The following is a 27013-nucleotide window of genomic DNA, read 5'->3' as shown; positions in this document are numbered from 1 at the left end:
CCGCTGACTTGTTCAAAAATTTCAGCAGATATTTTAAGATGCAGCGGACACCCTTCTAGGAGCTGCTACTAAAAACGTTGAACAAAGCCAATCTGCTTCCTGCGCCCCACGCAACGCTTCAACTAGATAGACCAAAACAGGAGTCTGGAAAAGCCATTTCAGCCACAGATGCGTTTTGTTTGACCAACACAGTTTTGAACATTTTCTAAACTTGCCAATGTTTTTAAATAATGGGAGATTTCACACAGAAGTTCTCGTTGCTAGCTTCTCTTCTAAAATCCGAATGTTTGGCAACACAGAGCTGGCATTTCCACATGGCAGGGAAACGCTGGAGCTGAAGAGAAGCTGTCCCCAGCCCACCCCAGCCTAGACCTACACCCTCCATCTCCGCCCTGCTCCGCGAATGCCCACGATCCCCACTCTCGCCGCGACAGAAAGCAACCAAGTGCCAGCTCTCTGGTGTCTTACCCATGTGCGACAATTGGGTTGTTGGGAAGACAATAAAAAGTTATTTCGACCTTGTCGATTTACTACAAAGGGAAGTACAGAGAGCAGCAAGGGGAACAGCACAAAGAAAGTTCCAGTGGGATGGCCTTCGTGTCTGTGTCCCCGTCCCCTGACCCCGCCTCCACACGCAGAGGTCGAGGCTGACAAAGGTGCCTGGAAAACAAACGGGGGAGGGGGCTGCGAGCGGGAGACCTAGGTCTGGAAAGAGTTGTACGTAACACTCGGTGAGAATTTTCTTGTCCGTGCCTCAGTTTCCCCAGCAGTCAAACGAGGAAATGTGCTAGACCAGAAACAAAAGATGCTTCCTGCCGGGCCCCGTGAAATTCTCCATCCTCTCTCGGGTTTCCCGCAATACCCGACTTAGTCTTACAGGAAATCGCGCCCTTCTCCATCCCAGTCTACGGGACCTTAGCGCCCCCCGCCCCCAGGTCACCCGTCCTCGGCTACGCTGCCAGGACGTCTCGGAGGGGAAGAGGGTCGTTTCAGGCCATCTGGGGCTCGGTCTGGGAAGTTGGGGCGTGCTCCGCTCGCGGCGGCTCGGGATCGTGCCAAGGAGCCTCGGGATCCCCGCCACCCGCTCGGAGCCGCGCCCGCGTCGCTGTCCCCCGTCTCGCCCTCCGCCGGCGACGCACCGACCCCAGGGGACTGTCGCTCTCCCAGGCAACTGCCCGGCGGTTTCTGGGGAGGGCGGCGACAGGGGACGCCCGCGGGCTGGCCGCTCCCCGCTGCCGGCCCCTCCCGGAGGAGCTGCGCGCTCGGGTGGCGCTCGGAGCCCCGGCAGCCGCAGGTGCCGCCCGCCCGGGGCCAGTCCCGCGCAGCCCCGCGCCCACCGCCGGCCGCCGCCCGCCGCCGCCCGCGCCGGGGTAGGTAGGCGTCTTTTCCTTGCTCTCTCCTCCGCTCCGGGAACCCCTCTGCTAGCCCCCGTGCCCCGGGGCGGAAGACCAGTCCAAGCTTCTTGAAGAAGAGGAGAGAGAACCAAGATCGAGGTGAGTGGTGGTCTAGATTTTTATTTCTTTTAAATAAACCTGCATGGTCAGGGCACTGCGGGGAAGCTAATAAATTAAAGGAGAAGAGAAATAAGACAAAGGCAGGCGGTCAAGACAACCCCCCACAACCAGATAGGGCTGGGATGGAGCGTAGCTTCCTAGTTACTGTGTACCCCCTCCTTGTCCACCAGCCTCTCACTGACTCAGGTCCAGACCCACACAGACGTCAATAAATATTTGCTGGGTGGAAGTAAGCGCCAGGTGTTTCTGACTGTTCTCTACCAGCAGAAACTTCTAAACCAGCAGAAACTACCTTTGATGGTTGCCTTCATCTCCACAAGGGTGCTTTCCCCAAGCCGGAAGGATATGAACATTTTTACACAGAAAAATAAAATGCAGTGTATTCACACTGTGGACTGCTATGCAGCCCTTAAAAAGCAGAAATCAGAGCTTGTGAGACCAGCCTGCCTAGATCACAAAGCTATAAGGGGAAATGATCACAGCAAAATGAGAAGTGTACCTACTAGTCCATGTGATTTTCAGGTGACTTATCTTAAAACACACAGCATATTGTAAAATCATAGAAAGGGGACTGTAAACCATATACTAGATTTGCTGTTGTGTCTGTCTTTGGGAAGTGTGCAAGGGAAACTAATTGGCAGGGGGGCCAGGTAGAAATAATGTTTACCTGTAATTTTACTATATAAAAATGAGGAAGTGAGGTGGATGAAATATAGCCAGTATAGTAGAGTGGTGTGTTTTTTCATGACATTTTCTTTCTTAACTGTGTTTCTGGTGTGTTTCTGAGTTTAAGAAATTCTGTATTTCAAATGCAAACTAAGTTCGGTGCACGAGCTATAGCAGTGATGGAATAGTTCCATCAAAGTGGCAACTTTCTCACGTCACAACATAGGTGATTCAGTTCCTAAAAGACCACACCTCTTACTTAAGGGGTCTTAGCAGCTTAGAAAAGCTCACCAGTTGACAGCCCCCAAAATTCAGGCCAAAGCTCGTATGTTAGCATGAGAGAATGAGTCTGCGGTGAATAATCTGATAACTGGCCAGGTCAGGGGAAAATCTAAAAATTTTCTGTGTCCTCATAAGACACATTTCTTTCTCTCTTAGATTTTCTATGTTCAGGTTGTTGGTTTGCAAGGGTGGTCACTGTCCTCTAGACATCTTCGGGTGATGCTCGTGTCACCCTACAGACTGTGCCAGGAGGTCAGGGTGGTGTGGGTTTGGCAGAGTAGAGTACTCTAGCTCTGCTTGGTCTAAGCAGCAAAACAGGAAAGACATGTCTCCATTTTCCTGCCAGAGGTCGTTTCTTTCTTTCTGGATACGGGGGGAAATTACCTAACTTGGTTATCCCTATGGGGAGAAAGCGGGAAAGACAGTTCTAAACTGGCTTGGATGCATCAGGTCCAATGGAGAAACCATCACATCCACCTCCCCTTTCCCCAAACAGACACAAAAGCGGTTTCCTGTTGACATATTTACTTCCCGCTAAAAAATCACTGGATGTTTGCTGAACAAAATTGTCTGCATGTCAGGATGGAACTCCGAAACGTGGCAAATTGTGATCATATTTCTCTCTCTTTCTCTGTCTCGACAACTTGCAAGGTCAATGCTTGGTACATCTTATGCTACAGGAACACAGGCTACTTGACAAAAGCCTGACGAGTGAAGAAAAATATAAGAATGACAGGATTGGGGCGTGTGTGAAAATATGTCTGTAAGATTTTACGAACAAAATGAAAGAAAATGTGATCCAAATCTACGGTGTTAAAAATCTCAACTCGTTAAGATCAATGTTCTCTTTAGGACCAGTCCTCTCTAATGTGATCTGTGGTTCTGTCCTCCCACTATTCCCTGCTTATTCTGGGCTCTAAATGCAATAATAAAATACAGAGAGCACCCATTCCCTTCTCCCTGGCCCACAGTGAAACACTAAGGGCATCATCCCACTTGCTTCCTCAGCCCCTTTTATACTAAAATTAAAAGCCCTTTCTTTCTTTCTTCCTTTCTTTCTTTTTTTAAGGAAGCATACAGAGTTGAGGTCTTTCTGTCCTCCTGATGTCAATAATTCCCCGGGGTTACTCCGGCCACCTGTTACCACCTGCCCCTCCTCCATACCATTTAATTGGTTGCTTCCTAATTGCTGACTCTTCCTTTGCTCTCCATTTAATGATTCTTTTTAAAGTCCCTGTGGCACTTAGCCAACTGTTGGCTTTTAGTATGAAAAGTAGCATTTCCTTAATGAGTCTGCCTTCCAAATGCAGGCTTTACTTACATTTTCCTAATGGGAAAATGAGCTTTTCTTCTAGACTTGCCTAGGAGCTTCTCAAGTGCTTTTTCGGTAACTCCCATCCTTCTCCCAGGTTTGCTCGGGACCCTTTCTTCAATTCTAGCTCTAATCTCTATTTCCGTCATGTGGAAAAAGTCTGAGAGGAAATTAATGAATAGGTGTTTTTAAAAAATTATATATAAGGAAATACAACTACTATTAAAAATAGTATTCTATTCTTTGCAAATTATGTGCCAGGCATTGTGCTAATTGCCTTATGGACATTATCTCATTAATTATATCCCGGGAGTTGTATTTGTCCCGTGAGATTTGCTCAGGCCATATAGCTGAAATGAATTTTTAAACATTGTTTTGTATAAATTCTGAATCTTTAGCCCTTTTTTTTTTTGTCAGATCTGTGTTTCCACGTGGCAACAAACTTTTAGATCTGAGAGCAGTGACTTCTTTGAGATGGAGCCTGGTTTCTACAGGTGACCAGAGTCCCCTCCAGGCACTGACATCTTCCACCTGGCCCAGTGCATGCACCTGCATTTGTGCCTGACTTGAATAAGGCATGGGAGCTTGTGATTCCTGAGAAAGGCACTGTGGTTTCTGCCATCTTAGAGACGGGGGGTCAAGTTATTGGCCCAAAGCCATTGTTAAGTGTCGGTTTCAGAACCAGAACTCTGGATGCTGCCTCTCCTGACCAATTTCAGGGGAAGTTTTCCAAATGAACAAAACCATAAACGTACATTTCTTCTTACACACATCCTTTTTTGAAGCTTCAGGGTGGCCAACAATCATGGAACACTTATGCTGTGAAAATACTTTCAGGTATTGTCCCAAATCACATTTGATTTGCCTTTGAGGAGAGGACCATCATCATCTTTAAGTTCAGGGGAAGGGGGAAAAAAAGAATCATGTTTAGTGAAATTTAGCAGTTTGCTGGTGAGGTAAAGCCCAAACTCAGACCTTGTTCTTTTTATGTTGTAGTACCTTCCACAGTAGGAGGAAAGAGGTGGGAAATGTATTTTTATGACTAAAAAAACAATAAAATTGTTGCTCAAACATCAAAAAAAAAAAATGTTAACAGATAATATATTCTTAACAATATAGAGAGTCAGAATGAAATATTTTTATTACATGCTTTTTAAATACAACACTGTTGGACCAGATTTTAAACTTGTTTTCTTACTTAGAGAAATATTTTGCTCCCTTCCTTCTCTGTAAGTCTAAGACCACTACCCATGAGGCCATGTAGGGGGTTCTCCCAGATGCCTAATGTTCTCTGTACTTGTGAAATTATCATTTTCAACACAAAAAAATTCTGTTCTAGGTGATCTGTTCACAGATCAGGTGAATATTGCAACCACAGTTCTGTGCTGGATTCCTAGAGCCCACCATATTGTAAACATACCATTTCTTTTTCTCTTCCAGATATTGGGCTAAGGCTTCCAGATCTCTGTTGAGTGAATTGAAGATGAATGCTTCTGCCAGCAGAGTTTAACTGGAGGATCTGGGTGTGGGCTGACTTGACCATGGGAGCCAACACTTCAAGCAAACCACCAGTGTTTGATGAAAATGAAGATGGTAAGAATATGTGATTACTGTATATAAAGTATAGAATTTTGCAGAATTCAAATATAAATACCTTGTTTCAACGTAAATCATAGTCTAAGACTAAAAGGAAGGAAGGAACTACAAGAGTAAGCCAGAAAGAAAGAAAGAAAGAAAGAAAGAAAGAAAGAAAGAAAGAAAGAAAGAAAGAAACTACAAGAGTAAACCTGAGGATCTTAGAAGCTAATAGCTGGCTTTTACCTTTCACTTTCCATGAGCCCTTGGGCAGTTTTCTTAATCACAACTACACCAATACCCTTTGTCCAAAGGGAGCTATGGATGGGCACCTGGTGGATAAAAGACCTTGAAATGAAAGGATTTGTTGTTCTCTTGCCGTTTCCCTGACAGCTGAAGTTATCCCTACTGCTAGTTGTTAGATTTCTTGTATTACCAAATTACATCTGAATGGGAATCAATATTCATTCTATTATAGAATGGAGTCATGCAAGTAGGAGCCGTCCGAGCTGCTAACTGGCATGCTTCAGGGTCCTAGACAAATTTCGCAAGGCTAGGTCATAGGAAAATGAATCTGTATTATTGGAGGAAAGGGAAATTTCAAGGTCAGGCTCAGCCAGAAAAGAAATAAAAGCAAGGGTTTTCCTGATTCGTTTGCCATCCCACAGTGAGGCACGTCAGAAGACCTCTGCCTCCCCCTCTCACCCTTCGTTCCCAGCAAGGAAGCCAGATCAGCCTTGTCAGTAAAAGCATGGGGCAGCTACTGATAGGCTGGCTGGAAAAAAGGCAGTTCCGGTCCCAGCTAGTAAGCTGTTCAGGCCTCTCAGAGGGAGGGAGTTCTGCTGATTAGACCACAGAGGAAAAGAACAATGAACTGAAATTCCGGAATTCTGAGCACTGGTCCTACTCCAAGCTACCAATGGGGCTCAAGAAGTTTATTTATCCTATCTTCAATTTCCTCAGTTAAGTGAAAAGATAGGGCAAACTTGAAGGTTTTGGGTTTTTTTTAAGATTTTATTTATTTATTTGAGAGAGACCACACATATGCATGAGGAGAGGAAGAGAAAGGAAGGGAATCCCAAGTGGACTCTGCACTGAACGAGGAACCTGCCACAGGGCTTAGTCCCATGGCCCTGAGATCAGGACCTGAGCCAAAACCAAGACTCAGTTGCTTAACCAACTGTATTAGCCAGCACCCTTTTGAAGGTTGTTTTCAACTCAAAAAGTTTAGTTTGAAGATCCTAACACCACTGTTCAAAAATTATGAAGCAGCATCTAAATCAGCCACAGGCATCTACTGTGTTAGAAAGTAAATCTATTGAAACAGAAATTGCAAATGACCACAGCTCAAGCAAGATGGATACGTTCTTCTTTCTCACGTAACAAAATAGGCAGGGAGAAATGTGTGGCTCCAGAGGGCTGCTGCTTTTCCTTCTCTCCCTCTCCCTAGTGTCACTCTCATGCTCCTGCCCCAGGACGCTCCCCACCGCGTCGGCATTCCAGCCACAGGGAAGGGGTCAAGGAGGGAGTCTGAGCCCATGCCTCCCAAGCCTCTGATCTGGCTGTTGCTTATCACTCTGGGGGACAAGCTCAGACCCAGTTACAACCCCCAGACTCCCAGACTCCCAGGAAGACTGGGAAACTTAGTTTATTCTCTTAATGTGGCCATGAGCCTTCTAAAAATAAGTTCCGTTTTGTTACAAAAGATGGGAAGAACTAGCTGTTTAACAACTAGAAGCTTGCTACCATCTTGGTCTTTGGTTCTTTGGATGGTCTCTTCTAAACACAAATGTCCGACTGCTCAGGGTGCCCTGTCCCCAGTCATTCACTATCAAGTCAAAGGTGCATTGTTATTACCTGTACAAAGTATTACAGGGGAACTCCAAATTACCCATTTAGAAAATGGTCTTGGTCAACCGTTTTTCCCACTCTTGTCACCTGGCTTTGCTTTATCCAGTCATAAAGGCAAAGATCTAAAGACCAGTGATGTTACTTGAGTTTTCCGTCTCTAAAATGAAAAGACGAATAGGCTTGATTTCACTTGTTTGGTTCACTGCACTCCCTGTGGATTCTGAGCCCGTGATGTGTGTGAGGCCAGAGAAGAGAGCAGGAAAGAGAAGCCAGATTTATTTACTTATTTGAGAGAGAGAGAGAAAAAACATGCACAAGGAAGGGGGAAGGGCAGAGGGACAAAATCTCAGACTCCCTCCTGAGCATGGAGCCCAATGCAGGGGTCGATCTCATGACCCTGAGATCATGACCTGAGCCAAAACCAAGAATTTGTTGCCCAACTAACTGAGCCACCCAGACACCCCGCATGTCCTTTGTAACCCCTTGTAGGTCACCACCTTTTAGCTGTTCATCCGCCAGCCTGGTGAGATCAGCATACCAGAGTGCCCATAAAGAGAAGAGCTGTACGTAACAGTACAGTCTGTGCCCCCCCCCCAGAGGTGATGCTGTGAGTCCATCCACAAACAGTTGCCAGGCAGAATAAAGGAGACAACTTGAGACAGTGTTGAAGTGCCATCAAGTGAATGACTCAGGGATCTTATGGAGAGGGACAGGATGATGGTGGAGAAACTCCATGAGATAGAGTGTGGTCAGAGTTGGCCTTTCTGAGGAGGTGACATCTGAGGTGAAGTCTGAAAGATGAGAAGAAGCCACTAATGCAATGACATGAGAAGAACAGTTCAGGTACAGGAAACTCAAGTCCAAAGTCCAAATAATGACAAAATCACTTGATCTTAGCCAAAAGGCCGAGAAATAAACAATAGCCAGTATCTTAACACACTCATGCCTATGAGTTTGCATATTATAAAAAGGGAGTGTATTTAATTGCTATATTCACTGTTTATTTACAAGATCACTGAATTTTTGGAGGGAACGTATGACATTCTGAGCATTCATATTTTTTGATCAGTAAATCTTACAAAGCTGATTTGTCTCCTTTCATAGCTCCAGATTAAGCACAAGGTACAATTTTATTTGACTGCTACAAAGCTTCTGACCAAGAAACAAAAACAACAACAAAGCACTGACTAATCAAAGAACATTAATGCCTACATCATTTTCTATCTCATTTTTATATAAATAATCAAACCAGGCCAGAATCTAGGGCACTTAAATGAGCCAATTAAAAAAAAAAAAAAAAAAAAAAAAAAAGAAGAGCCAATTTAATTATTTAATTATTTTAAAAATATTGCTGAAAAGAATCCCAATACATGATGAAAAAGTATTTAATATTTCCTTCAAAGTATTTGCTGTTCCCAGTACATAGATTTGAGAAGAAAATGTGAACCAATTTTCCCAAATAATATTTCAAGATTTCTCCTGGAAAAGTGTTTTGATTCACTTTGAAGGTAATTAAAGAATAAGATATTACCGAGTATCTAGTAAAATAAGCTGTTCTTGCTGGAATTCATCCCGACACTTTGTACTTCATGTTTTTCCATCTGATAGTGAACTTGAAAGCATCATTCTATTAGCTATTTATGCTGATCTTTGTTTGATGAAAACAAAGTGGAAGATTTATAGTGCCATTGAGTAGAATAAAGTCTTCTCTGATTACTGTTACCTTTTACAAAGTGGATCTCAAATTATACTAGTTTTGTTTTGTTTTGCTTTGCTTTGTGGCCTATGTTTCATATTTTAGTACAAATCTCAGTCGTAACCTTTTTTGTTTTGATAAAATATGCATAATAAAGTGTATCATTTTAACCATTTTTAAGTGTACATACAGTTCAGTGGCAATAAGTATATTCAGATCTGGGCAACTGTCAGCATCATCTATCTCTAGAATTTTTTCATTTTCCCAAACTGAAATCTGGTACCCATTACACAACAACTCCCCTTCCCCACACCCCCGGCCCCCTGCCACCCCAGTCCTTGGCAACCATCTTTCTACTTTATGACTCTATGAATTTTACTATTCTAGGTACCTGACATAAATGGGATCACGTAATATTTGTCCTTTTCTGTCCCTGTTCGGCTTATTTTACTTAGTGTAATGTTTCCAAGGTTTATCTGTATTATAACATTTATAACAATTCCATTCCCTTTTTAAGGCTGAATATATTCTACTACATGTATGTATCACATTTTGTTTATCCTTTATCAGTGGACATTTGGTTGTTTCTACCTTTGATTATACTATAAATAATACTGCTGTAAAACAAGTGTACAAATATCTTTTCGAGTCCCCGTTTTCAATTCTTTCAGGTGTATTCTTAGGCGTGGAATTGCTGGATCATATGGTAATTCTTTAATTTTTTTAAGGAAACACTGCACTGTCTTCCACCTAATTAGGTTTTGTGTTTTGTAGTCTAAGACCGCTTAGCATGGTGGGTGAAAGCCTGGGCTCTGCTATTAGAAACACATATACGCGGATTTGAATCTCAGCAGCACCATCATCAAACACAAGAGTCAGTTTGACTAGGGATAAAGTGTTCTGAGGGGACCTGAAATACCATGGGGAAAAAAGACCCAAACCTAAGCAATTACCTTTCTATTCTGCAAGTTACTGAACCTCTGTAAAGCCTCAGTTTCTTCCTATATAAAATACAAATGATTATCAGGCATCCTTCCTTGGGTCATTGTGAGGTTCAATAAAACAATGTAAGTAAAACACTTAGTGGGGTGTCCCAAATAAGGAAAGCTCCCAATTAATGTTAGTTATACCATTATTTACGAGCAGAGTCTCTTAGCATGAGCTCTTTGCTGTACTTCAGCTTCGAAAGAAACGAAATTGATTAGATACAGCTCTTGTAGATGCCATAATTAATATGACCCACTCACAATTCTATCAATGGAATTGAAATGACAGAATGGCAGATTTCATAGATTCTCTGAAAACCTATATAGAAAGCCCTTTAAAAAGAAGCCAGGTTAATGACCTCACAAAAACATAATCTCATCTGGTTCCCCTGGGTGATTGTATTTTCATTTGAGGCAAAATAAAAAAACTCAGTAGGCTGAAAAATCAATAAACTTCACTTTTTCTAATTTAAGCTCAAAGCAGACTAGTTAAATAATCCCATTTGATCAACAGACACAGTGACAAATGCCCTCCCCTCTACCCAACTACCATATGGATGCTCTAGAGAAATAATTAACGATAAAGACATTGTAAGTTGTCTGAAAGTAAAGATTATGCTTGTGATTTTTTTTTTAATGCTTGTAACTTTTTCTTTAAATCTGCTTTATTTCCTCTGTCTGAACAGTGTTTTTGTTTTGTTTTGCTTGAGGTTTTTTGTTTTGTTTTGGCTTATTAAAAAAATCAGCATTTGAAAAGGCCAGTCATTGAGGTTTTCAAGGTGATTTAGGGAAAGAAACTCTTGAATAGCAGGAGAAGGTAGCTTGTTTACAATTCAGGGTCTAGCAACAGGAGAGGATCTTGGAATCATTGTTAATAGTGTCTGTTTCTAAGCATATACAAAGAATATAGGGGTGACAGAATTGGTGTAGTTAAGCCAAGAGATAATTTTCTGGGGTGTTGTAGCTAAGAAAAGTTGGCTTTAGGTTAAAAGCTGCTACAAAGAGCTCATCAGCGCCTTGAGTTTGCAGAGAGAGCCAAATTATTGCATTATTCTTTGGACTTGCTGGAAACTCAGTGTTCTACTTTGATTTGGCAACACTTGTCTCCTAGGATGTATGACCGGTGCCAGTTTTCCTACAACTTCTTTGGTGGCAGAGGCAATGGGTCCTTCAAAATGTTGGGCCAAAAAATTTGACCACAGATTTGCAGCCCAAAAGAAATGGGAACTTCCTGAATTGATTCCAGCAAAGGATTTTGAAAATCTCCTTTGTTAAAGTCTATGCATTGCGTTTTTGTACCCAGTTGGAAAGGCAAACAAATTTTAGTCTTTCCCCTCTAAAACATGGAGTCCTGTGCTCTTATATTATTTACTATTTTATATTTAAAAGATTGGGAGAGTATAAGGAGAATTTCTCTTGTGAGAACCGGCTTCTTAAAAAATTAAGGCATCTTGGATGGTCTGACATTTAGTTAAAGCATTCATCATAAATAACCTCAGCTCCACAGGGTTTATAAGAATGGGTACTTACGAGAGCTTTATCTTCCCCATTCTATGGAGTTCGAAGAATCAGGGAGAAACTAGACAGCCAAGAAAACAGACCTCCCAGACAGAGGTAGTGTTTCCGATTTGCATGTTTCCTGAATGTTTCCTGAGCAATGAGTTATGAAAACGTATTTAGAAGAATCCACTGGAGCTAATGCAGTAAAGCGACATCCTGCCTTCAGAGATTCACAATGCTTATTAGCATGTTAAAGACTCTGAAAAGTCCTAGAATATTGAAATCTCAGGATTCTGATATTTTTCCAACTTACTTCAAAATGAAACCATTTCTGTAGAAAACCTTTTAATGCATCGTGACACATCATATTCTGGGGATCTCAACTTGCGAAATGAAAGGTCTTGATTGTATCTCTTCTTTCTCTGTTGGAAACATGGTTTGTTCCCATTGATTTCTTCCCCCTCTGGTTTAATGACAGCAGAGTATGACAGGCGAAATCTCTTCGGCTACAGAGTGATTATGTTCTGCAGGGTTTTCTCACCATGATTTCTTCATGGAGCTCAATTCATGTCTCCTCAGTTTAATGAGTTAAAAGCTAGGTAGCTCTGTTTAACTGTGAGATGCTGCGTGTTGCTGGTCCAAGGAGGAACTGGATTGGGAGACAGTTCATTTCTTCCTTATTGCTTTTTTTTTTTTTTTAAGATTTTATTTATTTATTTGACAGACAGAGATCACAAGTAGGCAGAGAGGCAGGCAGAGAGAGAGAGGAGGAAGCAGGCTCCCCCCTGAGCAGAGAGCCAGGTGCAGGGCTCCATTCCAGGACCCTGGGATCATGACCTGAGCCTAAGGCAGAGGCTTTAACCCACTAAGCCACCCAGGCGCCCCTCTTTATTGCTTTTTTTAAGAAAGAACATTTTAGTTCAGAGTGTCTTGTGAATAAATTGTGGCGAATAGTTGCTCAGTATTAAATAACACTCAAGGCATACTAACTTTATTTTTATCCAAAGCTAGAGACATTTTTCAGTTTTCATCTTGAAACTACCTAGGTTGAACTCACTAGGTCTATAAGCTGGTTTCAGTGTTCAGAACACGCGTCGGTTCTCCAAGCCTACTGTCTTCAGTGAGAAAGGCAGTGAAGGAGGGTCCAACATCTGCTGAATGGCCCGAGAGGCCCGAGCTCAGTGACAAGTGCGAGTCATCAGTTGACCACTTGAGGGTCTATGCATGATACAAGAGATTCAACTATGCATTGCTGTGTGACCAGTGTCATTTGGAAACAGCCACAAAAAGCCAATATGGAATAATATTCTTGTTCAACTGGGACAGTGAGCCCTGTTTCTATGGTGAAAACACCAAAAAACTGACAGTGATAGATTTTGAGTTCATTAGAACATCACTTGCCATATTTTATTCCTCTTGAGCTATTTCTTCTCTTTCTGGAGTCATTTTTACAGGAGAAGAACTCATGTTAACCTTGCATTATACTGGAGTAGCCAGTATTTTTTATTTCTGAGAATTACTTCACATAGGGGTTGGCAATTTTTTTGTGTGATGGGCCAAATAGTAAAGACCTTATGCTTTGCACTTCAGTCTCTGTCTTAGCTACTCAGCTCTGCCATCGTGGCATGAAAGTAGCCACAGATAATGAGAAAACAAAAGAAGGTGGCTCTCTTCCAGTAACTTTTTATTTATGGGCCCTGTGATTTGAATTTTACATCATTTTCACTTGTCGCAAAATATTCTTTTTATTTTTTTTTTCTGAACATTTAAAAATACAAAAGCCATTCTTAGCTTATAAGCCGTTTAGAAATAAATGGTGGGTTAGATCTGGCCTGCGGGCCCTCCTTTGCTCACCCTTGACCCACTGCATCCTGCAGACATTTATTCACGTGTTCTGAGGCCCCCTCTCATATCCATCCATAGCCCTCTAGCCTTAAACTAAGAAGCCAGGCAAGGGGAATTGTGTCTCTTCTCCATAGATGCTTAAAGTCATGTCTTTTGGCTCATAATTATGAACCAATGGAGAACTTGGGCCAGATAACCAACTGTTTCAATGGATCAAAGAAAGGTATTATATTTTTAATACATATTATTTGAGGGGCACCTGGGTGGCTCAGTGGGTTAAGTAAGCCTCTGCCTTTGGCTCAGGTCATGATCTCAGGGTCCTGAGATCAGGCCCCGCATCGGGCTCTCTGCTCAGCGGGGAGCCTGCTTCCCTCCCACCTCTCTGCCTGCCTCTCTCTGTCTGCCTCTCTGCATATTTGTGATCTCTGTCTGTCAAATAAATAAATAAAATCATTCATATATATATATATATATATATATATATATATATATATATAATTTGAAAGTTATACTGACTAGGTTCAAATAAAAGGGTCCCAGCCTGTAATTCACCTGAGATATCACAGTGGAACTGATTCCCTACCAGGGGCATTTCTTCAACTGAGGGGCATCAAACAACCAGAGCTGTTGATCACCCCATTCTTCCCTATTGTTCTACTTTCTGCTTTGTTCTAAGGAAATAGCCAGTGTATTTTTCACTTCTGAGCATAGTCAGGAATTAGGGTTTAGTCAGCAGGAAAGGAAGCCATTGGTGCCCATTGCTTGGTCTTGGCACCAGTAGTGGTAAATCCCAGACGCCCTGGGGCACAGAGTTTCATAAGAAGGAAGTGCTGACTATACAAACAGATGCCATCATTTGGCCTTGGAGGCTGCTTCTCTGGAGAAGGTCCAAATATATCTTTAGAGGACCTGCCAAGCTCCACATGTATTGGTGACTACCATTTGCTGCCAACCATTTGTTATGATTAAGGGTTAGTGAGCCAGCTAAGTAATTTGTCATCAGGGGATCAAAAGTGATATGTTCTAGAGCTGACCTTCAACTTTAGCTAGTATCAAGGTATCCCTTATAGGCTAAACCAGTGGCTCCCAGAAGCCCTCTGTGAACCAACACCAACCTATAGTAAGGCTTTTCTTTGTCTGTGATGAAAGGAGAAAAATGGGGGCAATGCAATTAGCTTCTCTGAAAGCCAATACCACTAAACATCTCAGTTCTAAGATTGCGTCCTTTCGCTTTCGTGTGTGTGTGTGTGTGTGTGTGTGTGTGTGTGTGTGTGGTGTGTGTTTAGTGGTTAAGTGGAAATGGAAATTTTTCTATTGAGTGGAAATAGAAATTCTTCTCCCCTCTGAGAACTCAATGAAGTGACTTTCCTCTCTAATCCCCAGTTTCCTTGTCTGTAAATGGGAACTAAAATTTGATCTGCCTCATACAATTTTTTGTAGGAATAGAAATTGATTATCCCAGGGCTGCCTGGAGCATCTGACTTCTGGTCTCAGTTTGGGTCATGATCTCAGGGTCATGAGACTGGACTCCATGTTGGGCTCCACATTCATTGGGGAGTCTTCTTGAGATTTTCTCTCTCTCTCTTTCTCTCTCAAATAAATAAATAAATTTTTTTAAAAAAATTTTAAGTGACTATCCATAAAAAGCATATAGCATAATGCTTGGCACATAAAAAGTGCTCAATAAACATTAGTAATACCATTATCACATTATCATAATCACCTGAATTTTTAATGCTTTTATGTGGCAAGTAAAAAATAAAACCTACCCAGTGTGTGTTTTCCTTTTCTCCTCCACCCTTTTTTTTAGGGTGATGGGATTTTCTGATCTGTAAAATTCAACTGTATAATTGTAACTTTCAGTAAGTTCTTATAGATCACTTACTTAAGTGGCTGAGATGAAAAAAAAAATGACCTATTTCCATCAAGATGATATTTAAGTGAAAAATGGTTCCCCAGGCTAGCAGTCTAGGAAGGGAGATGGGAAGCTGAGAATTGAGTCAACATTTATTTTCAGTATAAGATAATTGAGAATCACTGATGGTCTGGATGTGGATTAAGATGGAAAGGACAAAATCAAGAATGAATTCTATCTAGGTGTTGACTTGAGTAGGCAGGAAGATGGCTGTGACACTTGGCTGACATAAATATGGGGCACTGAGGGGTTGGGGACATGTCCAGGCATAATCACGAGTCCTTGTTAGGGTTTTTAAAGTGACCAAGAAGCTCTAAATCGTGGTGTTGGTTAGGATCCTGGGACTGAGCAGTCAGAGGTGACTGGGAAAGTCAAGGGTAGCAATCTGAAGGTGTGGTTCTCAATTCTAGGGGGACTGAGGAGTCTGGGCTAGGAGAATATGTGGAAACAAAAGAGGAGAGGAAGCCCATTATTGAGAATTCAGGCAGAGGAAAGTCATCAAGCTAAGAAAAGTGAGAAGCAGCAGACAGTAAAGAACAAGGAATGATTTATCCTGAAATTTAAGAGAGAAGAGTATTTTGGGAATGAGGGAGTAGTCATTTCTGTTGAATGTTCCTGTGGGATAGAGGCCAGTGAGAAATAACTATGGGATCAGGCAAGCAGGAGGAGACTAGGGACATGGATGAAAGCAGTTCAGTGGGGATGTGGGGGTATGAGCCAGACTCTGGGGAGTTGGTGGGTGTAGTGAGGCAAGGACATAGACACAGCAAGTGTCAACTCTTTCAATAAGTGTGGTCTAAAGGGGAGCGGAGAAATGAGCCAATAGCGGAAACTGAATATGATGTGAAGGCAGAAAGCATTTTTTAAGAGGAGATACTCTACTGAGCCTACAAGTCTAAGCTTTCTACCAAAATAAAGGGGAAAAAACTAGGAAATCACGGAAACAGGAACCAGAGCTGGCTCCACCCAAGTGGGACGAGGGCAGGTACACAGCACCTTGCCTCCAGAAGGCTCCCACACCTGGGCTGGAATGCCCTGCATTGCTGTCTCTGAACTCTGACCAATGTGACATCTGAATTTGTATTTGTGAGGTCTGATGAGACGATGGATCCTGCCATGAGGGCTTGAGGGCTAGGGTCACATGCTGCCCCCACCCCAGGAAGAGTTCTAAGTCTGTTGATCCTGGTGTCACTCTCCCCGCTGCCACCCTCCATCTATGACAGAAGTCTGGCTACTGATGCAAGGATAGGTAGGGTGAGCACCCCTGTGACGTAGCCAGATGGGGCATGTGGTGACTATCATTGCCCCAGGCTGGCAGTTTCTCTGGGAGGTGGCCAGTTAGAAACTCTCTCTTGAAGTCTCACCCATCCCCATCTTCCTCTCCATATACTAAATATGTCATGACGTTCGATTTAGAAGCAAGTGATGTGAAATGCACCCACTACCCAGTAACATTCTTGTTAGGAGTAATGGGAGAGACCAACAACCATTATGTACTTTATCATCGACTCAGTGTGCAGTTTACGCATGGCAGGACCAAGGCGTAGGAAGATGAAAGCACTGACCTAAAATCAGAGAGCCACACAACTAGATCCTGAATTTTTTCAAGGAAGCTCTGGGCCCAATGTGGGGCTTGAGCTCATGACCCTGAGATCAAGAGTCACATGCTCTACTGAGACAGCCAGGCACCCCTAGATCTTGAATCATGATGTTAAAAGAATCTCATTTCTTTCAGTTATAGGTATTTACCTAGGATGGCCAACCAAAATGAATTTATAAAATCAAATGAACAAATGGAAGGAGATTCTTTTCAGTGAAAAACAGCAAATGTCCAGGGATGCCTGGGTGGCTAAGTAGCTCAGGTCATGATCCCAGGGTCCTGAGACTGAGCCCCAAGTCTGGCTCCATGAGGAGCCTACTTCTACCTCTCTCTATCCCTCTTCCTCTGCCCCACCTCCTCTTTATGTTTGCTCCCTCTCGCTCTCTCAAATAAATAAATAAAATCTTACCAAAAAACCCAGTAAATGTCCATTACGTGTCTACTACTGAATCCTGCTCTCAGAAAATTGCACCACTGCCCTTCACAGTGACCTCTACCTTCACCTCCGCTGGAACTCACATACGTATCCCTTAGACCACATGGTTACTGAAGGGATAGGGCTTCCGTGTATTAAATCTTTCCTTGTCTGGCATGATTATGCCGTTAATATCTATTCTTGAGCTTTGCTCGTCTTCCTTTGTTCATCAAAGACAACAATTACAGTGACGTTCATGTCTTTCACAATTCATTTTACCATCACCGTCACTCATTTTTCGACCTATTTATATCAGCCTAATTTGTTTGACACCTGGTGGGATAATTTGGATTTACTTTTACAAAATACTGAAGTCATTACCACTTTGATAACTTTCTCATTTTCTGTCCAGGGTATGTGTAAATTACCGGGAAAAATATTCTAAGCTCAGGCTTTGTTAAGTGTTAACAAGAATTTGTTTAATTCTTACATTCCTAATTGATAACTAGAATTGGCTTACTTTCCTCAGTGGGTTTCCATCCAAGACTATGATTCCAATATTCCCTGTGGTTCACATTTTGTGGAGGTCTTCAACATAAAGAGAAATGAATGTTATTGCAGCTGTTCTTAGGAAGTATGTGTTTAAATGTGCATTTAAAACCATGTTTTATAACTATAAAATTAGTACACTTGAATTATAGAAAGCTTGGAAAATATAATCAGGAAGAAAAAATTACCCATAATGCCTCAACCCATTGGTAACCACTGATAACATTTCAGGGAGTTTCCTTTTGCAGTCTCCATCCTGCATCCTTTCTGGCATCCCTCAGCCCTCTACAGTTTTCTTCATATTTCTTGTTTTCATTGACTTATTTTTGTTGTTGTTGTTTTTTCCTATCACTAGGGGAAAAAAAACTCAGTGAGGACAGGAATTGTGTCTGTTTTGTTCAGTTCTATATCATTAATATCTCCTTGTTGAATAAATGAGTACTTTAATAGTCTCATCTTTTTTACGTGTGTGTGTGTGTGTGTGTGTGTGTGTGTGTGTGTAGAAAAGCCTTCTGATATATTTGGAATGATGTACTACATACATCCCTATCTTAATTTTCACTGATGTCATGAGTAGCTTATCCCAGTTTTGTAAAACTTGCTGACTCTTGAAAGTATAATTTAATTTTTTAAAGATTTTATTTATTTATTTGAGAGAAAGAGAGAGAGCGTGAACAGGAGGAGGTAAGAAGGAAAGAGAGAAGCAGACCCCATTGAGCAGGGAGCCCAATGCAGGACTTGATCCCAGGACCCTGAGATCATGACCTGAGCCCAGACAGATGCTTAACCTACTGAGACACCCAGGTGCCCCTTGAAAATACAATTTAGTGTTCATGAAATTCTGCAACATGGACATATTATGATTCATTGAAACGTACAGTTTTGAACATACCTAGGTTCTAAAATACAAAAGGAATTCTCAGAGTGTAGTTGCGTTTTTGTGACATTGAATAATTGTTTAATCTTGAAAAATATTTGGGTGATCAGAAGGAAGAGATACTTATTTTGGAGTATTAAATTACTATTATATGAAATAATATTCAAAGGACTTTGGTTAGTCTATTTAGATGAAGTTTAAATATGAATATTATATAAAAATTAAATAAATGATAAATTTGAATGAGGTGTGAAGGATTTTGCAGCATTTGTTGCAAACTGACTTTTTGAAAGCATTTTTGGATTCTGGGAAAATATCACATAAAATTTGTCATTTTATATATTTTTAAGTATACAACTCAGTGGCATTAAGTACATTCACGGTTTGTACAATCATCACCACTATCCTTTCCAGAACTTGATCCCCAAAAGAAACTCTGTACCCATGAAATACTAAGTCCCCCATTCCTTCTCCCTCTCACCCCTGGTAACTCTATTCTGCTTTCTGACTCTATGAAGTTGACTCTTCCAAGCACATCCTGTAGGTACCATCATATGATATTTGTCATCTCGAGCCTGGCTCATTTCCCTGAGTATGAGGTCTTTGAGGTTCGTCAGTGCTGTAGCACGTGTTAGAATATCATCCATCCTTTTTGGTGGCTGTACACTCTTCTATGGTCCATATATACCACATTTTGTTGATCCATTTATCTGTCAATGAACACTTGGGTTATTTGCACCTCTGCGCTATTATAGATAATACTGCATGAACACTGGTGTGCAGGCATCTGTTCAAGTTCCTGCTCTCCTGTGCTTTGGGGTATACACCTATACACCTAGGAGCGGAGTTGCTGAGAGAGAGCTCTCTCAGTTCAACCATTACAGGTATCTACCATGAAGGACTGCGCTTACCATTATGCAATGGTGGAGAACGAGCTTTCTGTTCCCTCCAACATCCTTTTCAAGAAGGAGCCCTGTAGTCATCTCAGGATTTGTACCTATACATCACTACTGGACATACCCGAGCTTTGGCTTATCCATGCTGAAGGAGAGTATGGCTTAGAAGACCAGGAACTATTATTTTATTTTTGTTCAAAATATGCCAACAGGCAATTTTAAGAGTCAGGAGATTGTGTTATACATAGAAATGATGCCCAGATGAACAATTCCTCTTGGTCTCCCTCCTCGAGAGCCAAGCTTGGCACCAGGGAGATACCAGACAGTTATAGACCTCTCCTTCAAGAACCTTCAAAACTGTATTCTTGCCCTGCTCGACAAGCTTCTCAAAGTTGCTTCTTGAACAGTGGGAGTCTACTTCCATCTGTTCATCAAGTTCTTGGAATATGTAATTGGAGTTAGAATTAGCCAATCTTTCTCCTGTTTTAACATGTCATCACATTTTTCTCTCCCTGCGTTTTGAGTTGGACATGGAAGGCATGTGTTGTAGTCTAGTGGTAACAAGCTTATATTTTGGAGTCAGAAGCTCCAAATTAGTTTCCTATTATTAGTTTCCTGGGGCGACTGTAACAAGTACCACAAGCTAGATGGCTTAACGCAATAGAACTTCTGACAGTTCTAGAAGCTGTAAGTCCTAAATCGAGGTATTGACAGGGCCATGGCCCACTGACTCTGCTAGGGGAGAATACCTCCTGTCCAGTTTGTGCACTGGTAGCATCAGTCTGTCTTCATGTGTTTCTGTGTGTCTGAGTGCAAACTTCCCTCTTCCTACCCAGACACAGTCATATTGGATGAAGGGTCCACTCCATACTGGATTCATAACCTCATCCTAACTTAAATAATTATATCTGCAACATCATTCCTAAGTAAGGTCACATTCTGAGGTACTAAGGTAATGACTTCGACAAATATTTTGAGATTGATCTACTCAAAACCAATACCCTTGATGTGACTGCTAACTCCAGCTCTTACTAGCTCCTTGACCATGAACATCTTGCCTATTCTTCTTAAGTCTCAGGGTTTTATTTGTGTTTTGGAGTTCATGAGGATTATATGAAATAATTCAAGTAAAATGCCCTGTACAGTGCTCTGTATGCTGAGCAGTGGAAAGTGCTAGCAGATTATCCTTAGATTTGTGATGGGGGTTTCTTATGTAGGTTCTGTGTTAGGATTCTGGTTTAAAGTTAGCATCTTTCTTTTTCTTTTTAAAGATTTATTTTTTTTTTAATTTGAAAGAGAGAGAGAGATCACAAGAAGGCAGAGAGGCAGGCAGAGGGTGGGGGATTGGTGGGAAGCAGGCTCCCTGCTGAGCAGAGAGCCCGATGAGGGCATGACCCCAGGACCCTGAGATCATGACCTGAGCCGAAGACAAAGGCTTAATCCCATGAGCCACCGAGGTGCCCCAAAGGTTAGCATCTTTCATTTAAAAGAGATCTAACTGTTCACGTGGAATCCACCAATAGGATTTTAAGGAACTCCAAATGATACCAACATTAGTTCATGTATTTGCATATTCTTTCCTGGAGAAGGCTCCATGTCATCTAAGAATGTGGTTGCACTGATATTCAGCAATTCATGATGCTCTGTTGGGGGAAGGTTTATAGAGAACTTTCAGTGCAGGAAACTTAGAACCAAGTCGGAGAGATGGGTGGCTGCCAGGTGGGCTAAGAGAGACTGGGGCTCCAGAATGCTTCTCCAGTATGGTACTTCTGTGGTTATCCTGTTTCACCATAGACAAAAATGGAGGCCAAAATACCAGCATGGTGATTTACAGAGCAGAGAACTGAGAGCAAGGTTAGAAAACCTGCCCAAGTTCACACATCCAGAAAGAGGCAGAGCTGAAGCATCACCCTGCTCTGTCTGCCTCCAAAGCCCAAGGACAGTGTTTGACATTTGCAAGGTATTTGCTCATCCTTTTCCAATGTGATTCTTAAAGTAATTCTGAGATATGATTAAGAAAGTGATCACCATTCCCTTATTTGGATAAGAATACGAGTCTAAAAATGGTTTTTAAAAAAACACTAGCCAAAGTCACCAAGCTAGTAAGTAGTAAAGAGATGGCTGTCTCTGGTTCCTAATGTTAAGTTCTTTTTTGGGAAAGAAACAGACAAAGAAATAAACAAAAACCCAAAAAACCCCAAGCTCATAATTATTTATTGAGTGCCTATTATATTCTTAATGTATTCCCAGTATACATTATCTCATTTAATCCCCACCACAGCCCTATGAGGTAGGAATCATTATATCTATCTCATGAATGAGAAAAAAAAGGCAAGCAAGGCTTCAGGGTAAGTTGATGAGTCAAACACTTTTCTCTACTTCCATCCCCTAAGAATTGGCAGTGTCCTGTGCCTCTAGAAGGACAGGTGAAGGGAGAGGTCTAAAATAAGGATTGTTTGGATGCGCCAAGCACAGGGGCACCTTGTAGAAAATGGAGGGACCGATCAGGTACATGAGCACATACTGGGTGCTCAGACCCTCAGCCCTCTTTTCCTATTTGGCTCTGATAACACTGGCAGCAGGGGTCTCAGTCTCCAGACAAAAGGATAATAGAGCGTGTGTTTTTTTGTTTTTGTTTTGTTTTTCTGAAGACTTTGACCAACCTAAGAAGGAAGATGTACAGTTACCAACATGAGAGTTTTCTGAACACAACGTCCTAGCCTTAGCTCTCTAGAGTGAAGCTTACTATCGACAAAACTCCCCGACAGGCTCATAACTTCCAAACGGGACTCTAGGTCTCCACACTTAAATATGAGCAGATAACTGAGGGTTTTCAGACACACAGGAAAGACTTCTCATAGGACAGATAAAGACTATGTTTTCAACAGGAAAAAAAAATGCAACTTAAGGAAAACTGTCAGAGAGATGTTAAGAAATAACAACTATTGGGGTGCCTAGGTGGGCTCTATTGGTTGAGTGTCTGGCTCTTGATGTTGGCTCCAGTCAGGATGGGATCCAGCCCTGAGTGGTGCTCTGTGCTGAGTGTGGAGCCTGCTGAAGAGTCTCTCCCTCTGCTTCTGCTTGCGTGTGTCTGCACTCTTTCCCTCTCTCTTCATGAAAGAAAGAAAGAAAGAAAGAAAGAAAGAAAGAAAGAAAGAAAGAATGAAAGAAAGAAAGAAAGAAAGACAGACTTTTTTTAATAGAAAAAAATAGGATATCAAGAAAGCAACCTTTAGAGAGCAAAAGTTAGATTTAGGAAAAAAATATAAATATAGCGTGAGTATAAAGATTCAAAGGTTTAAAAGATAAATTTAAGGAAATCCTTTCCATAATGAGTAAGCAGACAGAGAAAGAAAAAAGCAGGACAAATAAAATTTAAAGCCCAGTCTGAGAGTTCCAGTTTCTAAATAATAGAAGGCTCAAAAAGATGAAAAAAAGAGAAGAAACCATGACCACTTAATTTAAGGGAAAAAAGAAAAGCCCTGAACTTAAGGACACATATTTCCAGAATGAATGAGCTGATTCAATGCACAGCACAATGAATAAAAAAGCTGTATCATTATGAACTTTCAAAGCATTCAATACAAATATACTAACCTGTAAGGTTCCAGAAAGAAAACTGTTGCATCCAAGGATCTGGAATCAAAATAACTTTAGACTTCTCAGCAGTGACACAAAAAGCTAGAAATTAAGTAGGGCAATGCCTTCAAAATTTTGAAGGAAGGTAATTTCCAACCTAGAATTCAATACCCAGCTGACCTCTCAATTGAGTATGAAGAGAATAAATTATTTTTCATATATGCAGGTTTTCAAAAATTAACCTCCCAAGCAATCTTTCTTACAAAGCTATTGGAGGATGTCCTCTACAAAAACAAGGGAGTAAAATAAGAGGGAGGAAGACCGTGCATGCAACGAGCAGGAAATCCATCATTGTAGAGGAATGAAGGAGATCCCCAACTTGGTGGCCAAGGCGAGTCCAGGATGACACCTATGCAGTGAGATCACCAGTTCAGATTCGGTTAGGTCAGAGGGCTCTGGGAGAGACATTGTCAGAAATATGGAAATGTGATTGATGCTCTTGAACACATTCAAGGGGAATTTAGACAAATGGAGAAGAGTTAGAAATTGAATTAGGAAAAAGGATATAGGAAAATGAGCACATGTATAAACAACACTATTATTAATTGCAAGGAAAACAAAAACTGTTCAAGAAAGGAAAAGCCATCATAGAGTTTACTCTATGGCCTGTATCATTTCCATAGTCATAAGAATGGAAATACTGAATGTTGATCTAATTGAAATTATTCCATCAAATATAACTACTTTGGAAAGACGGGCTCACGTTGGGATGAGACCCCAAGAGCTGGAAGGTGAGTTAAATCCTCCCCTGCCACCTTGGAGATTTAATAAGTAATACCCAAAACTGAAAAGAAAAAAGAAAATTATGCTATGTAGAAGATAAGGTAGGAACTAGCAAATTCATTAGCTCAAAGAGGTATTAAGTGTCAGCTTCTTGGCTGGGAGAGATTGGAGAGAGAGACAAGGGTGTGAGAGGACTAAAATCAGTGTTTTATAATAGCCTTTAGAACTCTTTGGCTTCTCAAATTGTGTAGAAATGTAGAGAGATACAGATACCTAGCTTTGATAAAATTAAAAATTTTTTAAAGAGAAATTAATCAAAATATTAATTCATACTTATCTTCAAACTATTTTTTCTTCTTTCTACTTAATTTTGCCTACTTAGTTCTGTATTTTTAATTCCAAAATCATATTAGTTTTATATAAAAATAATCTTCTTTGTGAACAAAGAACTGACGTTCAGAAGTATCACATAAATTTCCCAATTTTTTTTCATCTTATAAGTGGGAGCTAGGATATTAAGGCAGTTCTGTCTGACTCAGATTGTTTTTTATCATTGATCAAAATATCCATTAAAAATGAAGCAGCACAATTATCATGTCACTATATTCCTCATCCTGCCTCTGCCCCTGGAAGGTCCACAGAGCCTCTTTCCATACCAAACATCAACACTGAATAGCTTTTATCTGTCTACATATTTGCCTATATATCTATTTATTTATCCCCATCTAATTCCAGAAAGATGGAAGACTAGATTGCTAAGGTACTATCAGAAAATAAAATACAAATGAGACAAGGGACATTTGATCACACAGGTTACGTGTTCTCACAAATGTGGCTGACTGAGTCATACTCAGTTTCCTGAGGGTGTGACTTCGTCCCAAGCTCCTTCTGTTTTTCCAAGGGTATAGCAGAGTCATGCATATATAGATCCTCAATGGATATTGGTTGGTTTGACTTGCTAGCAGAACTATAGCATCTGGACAAGTGACCTTACTTTCTTTCCCACTTTGTTGTGACTGTCTTCAGACAGTATTATGTGAGCCTTTCTTTGTGACTGCCTCCATTTGGGAACATAGTATGATGACTAAACATTCATCTGATGAATGGGAAATTGCAAAAAACACAGGAAGAACTATATTTTTAACCAGAGGTTCATTTTTTTTTCCTGTTCTTTTACTTTCTTTCTTGGCAAACCATGCAATGTCCATCCTTAAAAATGGGCAAAGTGACAACAAAACTTGGAAGAGGGACTGATCCCTCCTCTGTTCTGAGAAGGGCTGTGGCAGTCTTTGGTGTCGTGTGGGCGCCTTTCTGGTGACAGAGTGAAATACTCACACTTCTGTTCAAGGGTCATGCAGATATTCTCTGACTCCTGCTGTTAATTATCCTCTAGTCGCTGGGAGGTTATCAACCATGTCCTCACTTAGGACAGTTGGTGGGTGGAAGGTTGCTAAGGTGGAGAATGGCAGGTCCCAATGCTTTTGAGCTCAAAGACCGAGTAAGTCAATCCTTGTGGTTTTAACATGTAAATATAATGTCTGCCAGGAAATCTCAGCATTCAAGTGGAGACTTACTCTACTGCCTGCCTCATTAAAAAGCATTTTGATTTTAGGTTGTTGGTAACACATTTCTTAAGAGTTACCTGTTGTGGGGCACCTGAGTGGCTCAGTGGGTTAAAGCCTCTGCCTTCGGCTCAGGTCATGATCCCAAGGTCCTGGGATCGAGCCCCGCATCGGACTCTCTGCTCGGCGGGGAGCCTGCTTCCTCCTTTCTCTCTGCCTGCCTCTCTGCCTACTTGTGATCTCTGTCTGTCAAAAAAATTAAAAAAATAATAATAATAATTTTTTAAAAAAAAGAGTTACCTGTTGTAAATAATGATGTCTTAGGAAATCTACATGAAAGAATAGATCCTTAAAATTTTTCCTCTAAAGCCATCTATAGTTCATAAAACTTTGATGATGGTGCTTCCTTGTTCCCTTCCTCCACTTAGTGTGTATTCAGTAGGCCACTCTCTGTGCCCGCCATGGTTCTAGACAGTGTGCATGTAATGATAGACCAGATGAGCCCAATGTCTCCCTTCACAGAGGTTACATTCTTGGCACTGCTTGTCCTATGTGAACACTCAGCATCATTTTCCTAACGTTATGGCAAAGCAAGCAATGTTCTGGGCTGATACTAAAGTAACTTATCTAGTAACCATAACAAAACCAGGAAGAGTGATGGTACACTTATTGAATTTTTACTGTCTGCTAAAAATACTTGATAAGCACCTTTGATGTGGTTTATTTCACCTAGTCCTCATAGGAACCTCGGGGTGTTATACAGGATCAAAATGTTGAGGAGAAATAAAGACTCAGAGAGGTAAACTGACTAACAAGTTCATTACTAGTAAGTAGTACAGCCAAAACCCAGACTCACAGTTTCATGCTCATAACTGTCATATTGTATCATAAACTTTCTAGGACTTACCTGTAACATTAAAATTATGGAACTTAGAGCCGCACGAAGACAAGTTCAAGTCTAAGCCCCAACCCTCAAGACTTAACTTTTTTGGGTCTCTGTAACTCATCTGCAAAGTAGAACTAATATTACCACTTCGTAGTGTTTTGGTGATAAAATATCTGGACAGTGCCTAAACATGTATATAGATAATAGATGATGAATTTAATTATCAGCTTTGACCTAAGATGCGGTACAGTGCAGACAACAGAGGCTTATTAATTATTTTGAGACACCATTATTAATCTGCTTCAAATTCATGGCGTTGGGGGCAAAGGTGGAAGGGGAAGTTTAAGGCCACTGAAATAAAATTAAATAATCAACACACACCTATGGAGAGCGTCCTCACCCTAAGGTTTAGGTCACTCAGAAGTGTGGTATCCCTATCCTCCTCTGCTTGGTAAGCTGTTGAACTCCTACCCATTCTGCAAGGCCCTGCCAAAATGCTGGCCTTCCCTGAAGCTCTTTTTTTTTTCCCCCAGTGTTCCTAGATTCATTGTTTATGCACCACATCCAGTGCTCCATGCCCTCCATAATACCCACGTGTCCTCCATAATACCCACCACCAGGCTCACCCAACTCCCCCACTCCCCCACCTCCAAAACCCTCAGTTTGTTTCTCAGAGTCCACAGTCTCTCAGGGTTCGTCTCCTTCTCCGATTTCCCCCAACTCA

At 41.4% G+C, this 27013-nt stretch overlaps 1 protein-coding gene and 1 long non-coding RNA gene across 3 annotated transcripts in view; one reads left to right on the top strand and one right to left on the bottom strand.

Annotated features, from left to right (window-relative positions):
• The first annotated feature begins 1272 nt into the window (after positions 1-1272).
• STK32A (serine/threonine kinase 32A) overlaps positions 1273-27013 on the top strand; it is a 142039-nt gene continuing 116298 nt past the window's right edge. Inside the window, exons 1-2 of one of the 2 annotated variants that reach the window (XM_032336258.1) lie at positions 1273-1493; positions 5215-5367. In XM_032336258.1, coding sequence (XP_032192149.1) covers positions 5262-5367 — 106 coding nt within the window. In that variant the 5' untranslated portion in view covers positions 1273-1493; positions 5215-5261. The remainder of the gene's footprint in view (positions 1494-5214; positions 5368-27013) is intronic. The other variant, XM_032336257.1, reaches the window with a different exon arrangement.
• LOC116586389 lies at positions 4638-6162 on the bottom strand. Its single transcript, XR_004284015.1, has 3 exons — positions 6055-6162; positions 5596-5681; positions 4638-4663 (listed from the first exon to the last, which is right to left on the bottom strand). It is a non-coding gene; the product is annotated as an uncharacterized LOC116586389 (long non-coding RNA).

The sequence above is a fragment of the Mustela erminea genome, chromosome 3, assembly GCF_009829155.1.
Source record: "Mustela erminea isolate mMusErm1 chromosome 3, mMusErm1.Pri, whole genome shotgun sequence".
Classification (NCBI taxonomy): domain Eukaryota; kingdom Metazoa; phylum Chordata; class Mammalia; order Carnivora; family Mustelidae; genus Mustela; species Mustela erminea.
This window is presented reverse-complemented; position numbering and strand designations above follow the sequence as displayed.